General features: G+C 42.5%; 1 protein-coding gene across 1 annotated transcript; it reads right to left on the bottom strand.

Annotated features, from left to right (window-relative positions):
• Positions 1-248: 248 nt before the first annotated feature.
• LOC128600985 (uncharacterized) lies at positions 249-9,164 on the bottom strand. The gene is made up of 8 exons (XM_053613815.1): positions 9,144-9,164; positions 7,777-7,823; positions 5,569-5,627; positions 5,414-5,463; positions 4,921-5,312; positions 4,074-4,211; positions 729-1,040; positions 249-600 (listed from the first exon to the last, which is right to left on the bottom strand). Exons 3-8 carry the CDS (start codon positions 5,571-5,573, stop codon positions 493-495), a joined length of 1,005 nt encoding a protein of 334 aa, XP_053469790.1. The 5' UTR covers positions 5,574-5,627; positions 7,777-7,823; positions 9,144-9,164; the 3' UTR covers positions 249-492.
• Between the last annotated feature and the right edge of the window lie 4,091 nt (positions 9,165-13,255).

Genomic DNA, 13,255 nt, shown 5'->3' with positions numbered 1-13,255 from the left:
CTTCGGGGCCGAGGGGGGGTAGTAGGCGGCGGGTCTCGCTACTTGCGTCGGGGAGAGGCACGGAGGCGGCGGGGGTCTCAGTCCTCATGGCGATCAGTGTCTGTGTGGCGACCTGAAGGCTCTCGGCGAGCTGCTGCGTCACAGCGTGCTGCTGGAGGCTTGTCTCCAGCAGGTGTCGCAGGGCGTGGTCCATTTTGGGGGGGGGGGGGTTTTGTTTTTTTTTTTTTTTTTTTTTCCTCTCTCTCTCGTTTTTTTTTATTATTTATTTATTTATTTTTTTCTCTCGTTTTTTTTTTACGTTTATGGTAGGCGAGTCTGTACTATGCCTGCATCCTCCACCAGTGTGAGGAATTAGCCCGGGGAAGGGTGGCGTACAGACCCACAGGTGGCAGAAGAACGTTCACAAACGGTGGTTTATTGGTGCAAGGGTGAAGTGAGTGGGTTGTGAGGGGATGAGTGCGGGGCTTGTGGAAGTGTGACTGCCGGTGTAGCCTACTCGTGGCGGAGGCGGGATTCCCCAGACGGGGGCGAGGGTTTTCCCGGGCCGGCGTCCTCCGTAGGCGGGACTCTCACCACCCGGCGATCTCGTCGCGCTTGCACCTTTTGTGGGGAGAGAGAGAGAGAGAGAGAGAGAGAGAGAGAGAGAGAGAGAGAGAGATTAGCGTGGGGCGTGAGGTTACCGTCGTGCTCGGTGATTGCGAGTTGCTATGTCGCTGGAAACCACGCACGGAGTCTGTCTTGTCGCTACGGTCTTCTCTTCTCCCGTACAGCCGGAAGCGCGCCCTTTTATCCTCCTCCGCCGTCGCCTGAGTGGTGGAATTTCTCCATTGGGTCCGCCAATCGCTGGCCGGCGTCGCGTCAGTCCCGCCCCACCACAGCGGTCCTTCCGGCTGGCGGAATGTTCGGCACGAAGCTGCCCATGTCGTGCCGGTGCGGCAGTTGGAGAAGGAGTGATTTCCTTCTTGTGTGCGCCGGCTCTCTGCCCGTCGCGACAATGGCGAGTTCATCAAACAGTGCATGTTGCAGGCTGCAAGTATAGTTTGTCCGGAAAAGAAAGGTCAGTTTAGCAACATCAGCCTTTCAGCCAACACAGTGGCAGAGCACATTTCTGACCTGTCGGGTAACATTTACGATCAACTGTGTGAGAAAGCTAAACATTTCCATTCATACTCAGTCGCTCTTGATGAGAGCACAGACGTCACTGACACATTCACTGACTGAATGTACTGAACAAGAAGTTACAAGGCCAGGGCCAGCTTGTCAGTGCTGCATATGACAATGTCAGAGCATTCTCCACAAAACTTGTGTTATGGAAAGCCCAGCTTTCTCAGACAAACCTCTGCCATTTCCCAGCATGCAAGGCGCTCATGGATTCAAGCACACCATTCAGTGGTGAGAAGTATGCTGATACCACTGTAAAGCTACAGGAAGAATTTGATCACAGGTTTGCAGACTTCAAGACGCATAGAACCACGTTTCAAATTTTTGCTGACCCCTTCTCCTTCGATGTGGAAGATGCCCCCCCAGTGCTTCAGATGGAGCTAATTGACCTGCGGTGCAGTTCTGAACTCAAAGCCAAGTTCAGGGAGGTGAGTGGAAAAACAGACAAGCTTGGACAATTTATGAGAGAATTGCCCCCCACGTTCCCTGAGCTTTCCAAGATGTTCAAGCGAATCATGTGCCTTTTTGGGAGCACCTATCTGTGTGAAAAGCTCTTCTCCACTATGAACTTTAATAAATCAAAGTTCACGTCCAGGCTTACAGATGAGCATCGAGCCATACTGAGGGTTTCAGTTGCTTCCTCCCTCAAGCAAATGTGGCTCAGCTGTGTAAGAGGAAGCGCTGCCAAGTCTCTGGCAGCAAGGAGTTGGAGGAAGTAAGAGAAGCATGTTCTGAAGAACCATTCATGTTCTGCATGTTCTGAATTGTTATTACTAAAGATTAAGAAGATTGGATCGATTGTACTGTTTTTGGAATACTTGATGCGGCCCAGCCTCACCCAGACTCTACCTCCAGCGGCCCCCAGGTAAGTTGAGTTTGAGATCCCTGGACTAGAGAGTCCTCTTTTTCGATGATAGACTAAGACTACAGTTTATTACTTTCATTATTTTATTTGGACCAAAGAGTAAGTCTGAGGCGTAAGGCTGCTCCTGTCCCGGAGGCTCGGACCTCGACCGAGTAAGTCACAAAGCTTCTCATTATGATGTAGACTTGAACAGGGTTTATATTGTATAGCAGGGAGCTAGTATGTTCTTTTCCAGATAGAAAGCTCACATTGAGGAAGTATTTTTGGGGAATTTGTGTGTGTGCTTCATTAATGACAGAATCTTAGGGCACCCGATACTCATTTCACTCCACCTTACACACATTAACCCCTTGCCTTATCTTGCACTGTGTGGCCTCACCCTAGACTGGGTCATAACACCTTGTACACCAAGAAATGTACAAATTAAACTAGTAACTTGGTGTAAATCTTTCATGACTGATAAATTATTATTTTACTGGATTTAGTTGTGTATTGTGTTATAATTAATTTATACATTTCTTTAAAAATCATGGGTCATGACTTATTACATACTTGCAGTGATTCTAATGTATATATATATATATATATATATATATATATATATATATATATATATATATATATATATATATATATATATATACACACACACACACACATACATATACACACACAGTGAGGGAAAAAAGTATTTGATCCCCTGCTGATTTTGTACATTTGCCCACTGACAAAAATCCAGAAAAACGCATGTCAAAAATGTTATAAATTGATTTGCATTTTAATGAGGGAAATAAGTATTTGACCCCCTCTCAATCAGAAAGATTTCTGGCTCCCAGGTGTCTTTTATATAGGTAATGAGCTGAGATTAGGAGCATACTCTGGAATGGGCTACAAGACCATTGCCAACAGCTTGGTGAGAAGGTGACAACAGTTGGTGCGAACGTACAAAATCAGCAGGGGATCAAATACTTTTTTCCTTAACTAATATATATACATATATATATATATATATATATATATATATATATATATATATATATATATATATATATGGATTGCAATGTGTGTGTGTGTGTGTGTATTTTATGGTCTTTGCATCAATAAATCTGTTCTGATGCCTAAACTCTTTATAATGCACTCAGTGAAGTATTAATATGAGCAATTATGTCCAATTAGGACTTCAAATAGATGTCATAATGGACCCCATCACCGTATTTAACTTAACACACACACACACACACACACACACCTGCTTTTAAACTGCAACTGAAACACATCAAATAACAAACACAAGATTCTCTGATTAATTTCCTTGAACCATGTGGGACATCAGTGAGATTTTACAGTGAGGTTCAGGGCTTAGCTAAACTCTACAGAGACACAGGAAATAAATCACACACATGTGATCCAAACCCATCTTACTGCATGTTTCAAACAGAAACCAATGGCTTTCCCTCAGGAACAGGGATTGGCTGTAGAGAAACACAGACAAATATAAGTAATTACAGTGCTCATCATCATCATCATCATCATTACAGACAGTTAAACTGCATCAATAAAAGTAATTGTCCATTTTTTCTTCCGATTTGTTTCTTGTATTTATGGTAAATGTATATAATTTATAGGTCATGTGAAGCATTACTTTGTTATCTTAAATATAAAAAGGCTCACACACCTTATATGTGCATCAGTGACGATTGATTTAGTTTTTACATTTTTATTTATTTACTTTTCTGCCTATTAGTCACTTTTAAAAGTTTAAAGTGGTCCTGACACTTTAAAAGACAAAAACATTTATATTGTACAACTTAGAGTGCTCACCGATGTACAGCAATAAAATAAGAAATAAAATATTTATAAAAATGTATACATTTGCAAGAAATAATTGAAATGGTTATTTCCATGGTCGGTCGTTAAGCACTTTGTGTTGTGAAATATACATGAAACACGCTGAATAAAGATTTATTAGGCGTACTCTGGCCTATAATTATTTATATCTCCGATAGCGATAGCGACAGCTCAGTAAACACCACTCTGTATTTCTCACCACGACTCGCTTTCTCCCCATGATGATGTTCAGGTTGTTGAGAAAGGAGTCCTTCATACTCTCCAGCAGTTCCTGGTGTTCCTTCCTCTTCTCCTTCAATCCGTCTGATTCCCTCACCCTGTCCCAATCTTCTTCGGTCTACAGACAGACACGAAAAAGCAGCATTTATCAGCAAAGTTTCACACGCTTAAACCTTGTACATTTACATTAAACATAACGGTAATCTTCCACTAATCCCAATATTTAACCCCCATTTCAGAATGTACAGAATAACCTGCTCCTGAGAAGTTACATTAACCTTTTCATGCACTTTATTTGACTTGTTTTAATTGCAGAAATGATATTTTCCTGTAAAGTTAGTCTAAGAAAAAACATGAAGTGATATTGTTGATGTTAAAAATATATATGTCCTGAGACTGTTGCATGACGCATCTGATTAAGGAGGTAAAAACAAACTAAACTCTTATCTTTAATAAAACAAAGATAAAATGCATTAATTAAAGAGTCTGCACCGAGATGTTTTTTAAATAAATAATATTTAATTATATCATTTTTATATTAGGTTATTATTTACAATTCACTGTAATTGCTAAACATAAAACTGTTAAATTAAATAAAATAGTAAACAAAGATGCTCACTGGAGAATTTGATCTGTGATATTGTGTAAAAGGTTTGTAAAGATCTATCAGAGGTGTTCAGAAAGACAAACAGCCTCTGGTTTATGTTAAATTACACTTGGCATCTTTTCTTAAAAACAGCCTCGAATTGATTCTCCATAAGTGTAGACACTTTACATGAAAGAGTTCATTTAGTGTGAATTTAAATGAGAAACAGTGATGAACTCACCATGTCCTCAAAGGTTTGCCCACGGTAATACTGCTCGGTTCCTGGAAACTGGAGGCCGTTCTTAAACAGCTCTTCGAGGTTGTTTGAGACGAGATGCAGCGTCTCATCTTCAAAAGCAAACACCTTCTCGTCCTCACACACCATCAGCACCAGATCACCATTGGGGGAGCAACAGGGGAACTCCTCAAAAACACCAATCACCTCCATGAACATGTGTTCTGGGAGGTAGAACTGCTCCCACTCATCGACCATGTCGGGCTCATCTTTGTACGATGTTTCTTCCAAAGTTCCGACCTTGAAACTGTACTCTTCTACCTTTTTCAGTTTAATCTCTGACCCCCTGTTATCTGAAGCAACTTTTCTGATCTTCTGGAGATAAAGCTTCACCCCATCTAAACAAGCATAGAATTAATCACAACCACACATCACACCGACGCTTATTTATATTATTTAACATCAGAGTTTAGTCGTAGACATGTTTATAAACATTTACCTTTTTTGAGATCCGGAAGAAGGAAGTCCTTCTGAATTTTATCTTGTTTACTAAATAGTCAGAGAGAAGATTCCACACAGTCATTGAATTTTATTATTATTACTATTATTATTATTGTTAAAGAGTCACAGATAGGAGTAAGAAAACCTACTCGCCTCATTGTTGATGATGATCTGGTTTCCACATGAAGATACTGAGAGAAGAGCCGGACTCCCTAAGTGTGTGACATCAGATTGAGAAATACGCAGTCAACAGAGAATAACAACAACGCGCATGCGCACATCAGCCAGAGGGCGGACTTTCAGCTTCGGTCATTTAAAAAGAGCAAATCACCAGAAAAGCCTTCAGTCTGTCCGTAAATATTATTTATGTTATTTGATTAGTCATTATATCTAACAATGTGTGTGTGTGTGTGTGGGTGTAACAGTGTAAACTTGTGTAACAGTGTAAATTTGCTGTCCCCTCAAAATAACTCCACACACAGCCATTAATGCAGGGGTCGGGAACCTATGGCTCGCGAGCCAGATGTGGCTCTTTTAATGGCTGCATCTGGCTCGCAGACAAATATTTAATAATAAAAAAATAATAACGTTAAAAATATAAAACATTCTCATGTATTTCAATCCATTCATTTCCTACCGCTCATGTTCATGGTTGCGGGTGGCTGGAGCCAATCACAGCTGTCCTCCGGGACAACACCAAATTTTTATTGGATAATGCATAACGTACACGGGTCGTTGTGAGGTCAGGAAGTAAACTTTGATTAAAACCCTCCTTTTAATCAAGTAGTCAGCTAGCTAATTGCAGAAACCCTTTTATCGAAGAAGATGGCTAAAAGAAAAAAAGATGAGTATCGTACTTTTCAGCAGGAATGGACAGAGGAATTCGCCTTTGTGGAGAGAGCAGGTTCTGCAGTGTGTCTAATATGCAATGATAAAATTGCATCGATGAAACGGTCAAATATAAAGTGGCACTTCGACACACGCCGTACTACATCGCGGGCTTCACATCTAATCTCCTGCAGTCATTCAAAGCGCGCTTTGGAGAATTTCGTGAGCACACTCGTCTTTTTAAGTTCATCACCCATCCACACGAGTGTGCAGTGGACAGCGCCGACCTGAGTTACATCTCCGGTGTCTCCGTCAGAGATTTTGAGCTGCAAGCTGCTGACCTGAAGCCCTCAGACACGTGGGTGAATAAGTTCAAGTCACTGAATGAAGATTTGGAAAGACCTGCACGACAGCAAGTAGAGTTGGCGAGCAAACACAAGTGGGGAGAAATGAAAAAACTTCAACCCGAGGACCAGCTGATTGTCAAAACTTGGAACGCGCTTCCCGTCACATAGCACACACTGCAGCGTGTGAGTATTGCTGTACTGACAATGTTTGGCTCTATGTATGCATGTGGGCAGCCTTTCTCACATCTAAAGAACATTAAGACCAACCCACGATCACGTTTAACGGATGGAAGTCTCAACGCCTGCATGAAGCTTAACCTCACCACGTATCAACCAGACTACAAAGCCAACAGCAAAACCATGCAGCACCAGAAGTCGCATTAATGGTAAGAAGTACTTTATTCATCATTGGTTAGCAACAGCATAACAACGTTATTAAAAATAATTCAGAGACTTATTGTACTTTAAAAGTGTTGGTCTTATATAAAATGCACACATTTACTTGTATTTAGTTTTAAACATATTGTATGGCTCTCACGGAATTAAATTTTAAAATATGTGGCGTTCATGGCTCTCTCAGTCAAAAAGGTTCCCGACCCCTGCATTAATGTCTAAACATCTGGAAACTAAAGTGAGTACACCCCTAAGTGAAAATGTCCAAATTGGGCCCAAAGTGTCAATATTTTGTGTGGCCACCATTATTTTCCAGCACTGCCTTAACCCTCTTGGGCATGGGGTTCACCAGAGCTTCACAGGTTGCTACTGGAGTCCTCTTCCACTCCTCCATGATGACATCACGGAGCTGGTGGATGTTCGAGACCTTGTGCTCCTCCATTTTCCATTTGAGAATGCCCCACAGATGCTCAATAGGGTTTAGTCCATCACCTTCACCCTCAGCTTCTTTAGCAAGGCAGTGGTCGTCTTGGAGGTGTGTTTGGGGTCATTATCATGCTGGAATACTGCATACTAATCATGCTCTGCTTCAGAATGTTACAGTGTGTGTGTTGTACATAAGTATACCAACTGCTTGTTAATAGAATCTGAAATTTCCATGAGGGCAAAAGCCTAAGTCCTAGTTTTTTTTCTGGAACATGCCATGTCAGTCAGTACACGGGTATGGAAATTTTAGTACAGCTCAACCCTAGAAAGTTGATATCTGACCAGGACTGAATAAGAATCTGCTTACCTGTCCTTGTACTGCTTGCTCATCTTGTTTCTGGTGAGCGGTCAAGTCTGTGAATAAAATGTAAAAACAGCAGTTAGGAGACAATACATGTTATGATTTTTTTTTAGACAGAGGTTCACAGAAATTCCACTGAAGTACTGAATGTAACCTTTTGGAGGGTCTGTTACTGACTAGTAGCTTATTTATAATATCTAAAATTCTGCTAAGTGTACGTGCAGGTCTTTTGCAATCACTCGATGGTTTCTCACACCCTGCCTTCTCAGAAATCTAGTTGCAGCCATTGACAGCTTCCTTTTTCTGTCCTGTTCCAGGTATTTCATACATTTTCTACCCCTAGCCAGTTCAGGTATTTCACGTGTTCCAGCTCAAGCACACCTGGTGCAGTTAATGAAGCCCTTGATCAAGTGTGCTTGGGACAACACCTGCTCTGCATACTTGTGCTGTTGTGAGGGATTCTATTCAGCTGGTGAATAATTTTGAGACTGGAGAAGTCATTATAAGTTCCATTTCAGTTGAATTTGGCAAAAAAACACTTGAAGCATTCATTGTGTTGAACTGTTACAATTACATTTGTTTATCGCAAACAGCTGAAAGTCTGTACATTCTGTCAATAAACTTGATTTGCAATGGGGGGTGAATAATTTTGATTTAAGTGTATATAAAGTGCTCACAGTAGAAGATTTTAATATATATTTTTAAAGATTATTAATTAAGATCTGTGTGTTAAGATTTGCGTCAAATTAAGATTTGTCGTTTGTTGTGTCAGAAGCATGGTTAAACGCTAGTTTGTGAATGGAGGGCGGAGTCAGGGAGAATGAGAGCATGTTTTCTTGTTTTTGACTGATGTCCGAATTGATCTGAAAGTACAGAGATACAAGCCAAACAAATACAGCACTGCTCCTCCTCACTCCTACCTCCTGTCTAATCAATTCCTCATAAAACCAGGGTGTCACACCATAATTCTATGATTATAAAATAATAAAGTCATTATGTACTGTGGATCAATGGAAATTCATCCTAATTAAAGTATGGAAATTAGTGGCTGTATATTTTCTGTTTCAATGCTGCCACCATTCACTGCTCGGAGAGCCTTTGAAGCAGGATTCCGTATAATTTCAGGTGTGCCACAGGTCACACGCATGCTTTTTCATTATCTAGATAAAAGAAGTTTAACAGAATTTGTGTAGGTGATATGAAAATACATTGGAGTAAATGGTTAATATTCAGGTGCAGTGCATTAAGGGTAATGTAGGTTGGTGTGAGATTTGGAGATTTGAGTGTGTGCGCATCGCAGAGTGTCTTGCTATTCCTTTGAACACTTCCTGTTACATTTAACTGGTTTGTCTTGATTGTGTCTTGAGGAAAACCTGTAGTTCTGCAGCAGGCTCACCATCAGGTTTAAACGACTTCTCTAACTTCTCAAACAGCTGACAAACTGAGCTCCTGCTCGATTCGTGTAACTGTGAAAAACTGTGATGCCTCCCATGACATTCCTCTGTTAACTCCTGAATGGCAGTGAATCTTAATTCATCTTCTGATGTATTAAACCCACTGTCTGTGTTTATCACAATGGAGTAGTTTATGGCTTGATCGCCGAAGGAGTTCAGGATGTATCTCAGTAGGTTTCTGTCTTTCTGTGTAAAGTCATGAGGCTGTACCACAAGTAAAAATGCATGAGGTCCAGGTCTAGAACATGAAACACACTCTTTTATTTTCCGATTCAGCTCCTCATTAGAGAGTTTAGGGTCGTACAGATGAGGTGTGTTGATGATGGTGATGTCTTCCCTCCACATGTCCTCCGACACTCTCACAGTGACGCTCTACTGAATGTGGACGATCTTCAGTCTCAAACGCTGATCTGCCCAGGATGAAGTTTCCCACAGTGGAGGTCTGTGGAAAACTTTTCCCCAAAATAATAATCCTCAGCTCTGACACTGTGAAAATAGAATAGGAAATAGAATAATTAATCTACCAGCAAATAGCTGATCACAGTCATATCATCATAGGGAATTTTCCTTAATGAGCAGGATGTATAACACTGATCACAGGTATTACTGTAAACAACGGTAACTAACAGTAAACATGAACCACCAGTGGGCATTAACTAACAGTAAACATTAACTACCAGTGGGCATTAACTAACAGTAAACATGAACCACCAGTGGGCATTAACTACCAGTGGGCATTAACTAACAGTAAACATTAACCACCAGTGGGCATTAACTACCAGTGGGCATTAACTAACAGTAAACATTAACTACCAGTGGGCATTAACCCAATTTTTGCTCAAAAATGCAAAAGACTTCAAATATACCTCATTTATACTTTCTTCTTGTCTTATTCTTTGAGTTGGAGATATTAGCTATGTATGGCATACTTGCATAATGTTTGCAAATGTTGGCTTAGGGACCGTCTGGTAATTCCACCCACTGAGTTAAAACGTCGATGTTGTCCATAGACTAATTAAAATGACATAACTATTAACATACAAAAGTCATTTAAAAACACATTCCGGTTGGGCGGAGTCATGACATGAGAGCAATGACAGTGGTTTTACTAGAGGGGCGAACACTCTGGATCATGTTTACTCCAACATTAAGCATGCATATAGAGCCATACCTTTCCCCCACCTCGGCCAATCAGGCCATCCTCCTCTCCCTCCTGCTCTCCCCTGCCCACACCCCCCTCAGACGCAGTGTCACGACCACTATAAAGACCGTTACCACCTGGCCTGACGATGCATTCTCCAATCTACAGGACTGCTTCGAACAGACAGACTGGGATTATTTGAACATCAAGAGCTAGAAACATTAACTGGAACGGTACTGGACTATACCACGTTCTGTATCGGAAATGTGACTGTGGACAAAAACATTCGGGTTTTCCCAAACCAGAAACCTTGGATGACCAAACAGGTCCGAACACTCCTCAGAGCCCACGACGCTGCCTTCAGATCTGGTAATAGAGTTCTGTATAGAGCCGCTCATGCCAACCTGAAAGGAGGTATTAAGGAAGCTAAGGCGGACCATAAGAGGAGCATAGAGTCCCACCTGTCCAGTAAAAATAACGAGAGGTGTGGCAGGGCATACAAGACATCACAAACTACAGAGGCCGTGATGCGACAACAGGAGACCTGAGTGCGATGCTGGCAGAAGAGCTAAATTGCTTCTGTGCTCACTTTGAAACATCACAACAACAGCACTCATCTGCTCCAGCCTTACCTCCACCCTCATCTGGCTCCCGCACCAGTCCAGCCCTGCCTCCATCCACTCCTGGTTCCTGCACCACTCTACTTACTGTGAGGGAACACGATGTTAGACGGATGTTTCTGGCAGTGAACCCCAGGAAGGCTGCTGGCCCAGACGGAGTACCTGGTAAGGTGCTCAGATCGTGCGCCCACCAGCTTGCCCACATCTTTACCAGAATCTTCAATCGCTCCCTGGCACAAGCAGTCATCCCGTCCTGCCTAAAATCAGCCACAATCATTCCAGTGCCAAAGAAGTCTCCCACCACTAGCCTAAATGATTATCCTCCTGTGGCCCTCACTCCAGTTATCATGAAGTGCTTTGAGAGATTGGTTCTTCAGCACATCAAGGACTACCTCCCCCCAGACTTCGATCCTTATCAGTTTGCTTATCGCGCAAACAGATCCACAGAGGATGCTATCGCCGTAGCTGTCCACTCCGTGTTGAGACATCTAGAGCAGCAACAGAGCTACGTCCGGATGCTTTTTGTGGATTACAGTTCGGCTTTTAATACAATCATTCCGGATATGCTCATCACCAAATTGGTCACTCTTGCCCCTCCCCCCCCTCGCATGTGCCTGGATAAAGGACTTTCTCACCAACCGGTCGCAGACAGTGAGACTCGGACCCCACCTCTCCTCCACTCGCACGTTGAGCACAGGTTCTCCACAGGGCTGTGTGCTGAGCCCCCTCCTGTACTGTCTCTACACATACGGCAGTAGTCCGTTCCACAATAATAATCTTATCGTCGAGTTTGCTGACGACACCACAGTGGTCAAACTCATCTCAAAGGGAGATGAGGTAGCCTACAGAGAGGAGGTCCTGAACTTGGCAGCCTGGTGTTCAAAGAACAATCTGGCTCTAAACACCAAGAAAACCAAGGAACTCATTGTAGACTTCAGGAAGCACAACACTGAGCTGGCCCCACTTTACATTAATGTTGAGTGTGTGGAGAGGGTCCACACCTTCCGGTTTCTTGCGTCCTTATCTCTGCAGACATCTCCTGGACGGACATCATCACAGCGGTTATCAAGAAGGCTCAAACGCGGCTACACTTCCTGAGGGTTCTCAGGAAGTACATCTGGACCCCAATCTGCTGCTGACCTTCTACCGCTCGTCCGTCGAGAGCCTGCTGACATACTGTATTACGGTGTGGTACGGTAGCTGCACCGCGGCAGACAGGGAGAGGCTTCAGAGAGTAATAAGAGCAGCACAGAAGATCACTGGCTGCCCTCTCCCCTCCCTGATGGATATTTACACCTCCCGTTGCCTCAGCAGAGGAAAAACTATCATTAAGGACAGCTCTCACCCTGGCTCTGATCTGTTTAATCTGTTGCCCTCAGGGAGACGTTACAGGTGCATCAGAACAAGGACTAATAGATTTAAGAATATTTTTTCCCAAAAGCTATAACCATTCTAAACACAACATGTACTAATTTCACAGTATATGTATATAGTGTCTCAGAACTGTGCATTTCATAGTACCCCACCCCCGCCCCAATATCTTGTTTATTTATCTTGTTTATTTTTTTTTTGTTTATTTTATTTACATGTTGGCACGGAACAAAAAGGAGTGGCTCTTAATTTCATTGTACATGTGTATAGTGACAATAAAAGGCATTCATTCATTCATTCATCATTCTTAGAGCCGACCGTGTAGGGCACCAATACTTTCGAGAGCCGGACAGATTGGCTGACAGTACTGATAGAGCCGGCCATGTAGTGCAGCAATGCGTTTTAGAGCCAGCCGTGTAGGGCGCACATACTTTGGAGAGCCAGCCAGGTGGGGTGCCAATACTTCCGAGAGCTGAACTGATCGGGCACCAATACATTTTAGAGCCGAATGTGTATGGAGGCAATTCTGTTACAGCTTTCTCTTGAAAGGGCCAATACTTTTGAAACTCAATGCAAATCCGAATTTGAGCTTCCGTACCAGGAATCGGCATTCCGACCGCTTCCCTAATACATAGCACACCTCTCCTCAATAAGCTGATCGATTTTACACCTCAACCGTCGATCTCCGACAAACGGTGCAGGACTAGTTACGCGCCGAAAAAAGTGGAAGAATAATAATTATTATAATTATAATAATAATAATAATGAGTATGCTGAATAACAATAGTAGTGCTTTTCAAGCATCACTAACTAGAATGGTACATTTCCTGAAGAAAATGTGAGTGGTGCTTGCATGGCAAAATTCGGATAGGGCAGCAAAACTTTCGAGAGCCGGACAT

The sequence above is a fragment of the Ictalurus furcatus genome, chromosome 25 (genome assembly GCF_023375685.1).
Source record: "Ictalurus furcatus strain D&B chromosome 25, Billie_1.0, whole genome shotgun sequence".
Classification (NCBI taxonomy): Eukaryota; Metazoa; Chordata; class Actinopteri; order Siluriformes; family Ictaluridae; genus Ictalurus; species Ictalurus furcatus.
This window is presented reverse-complemented; position numbering and strand designations above follow the sequence as displayed.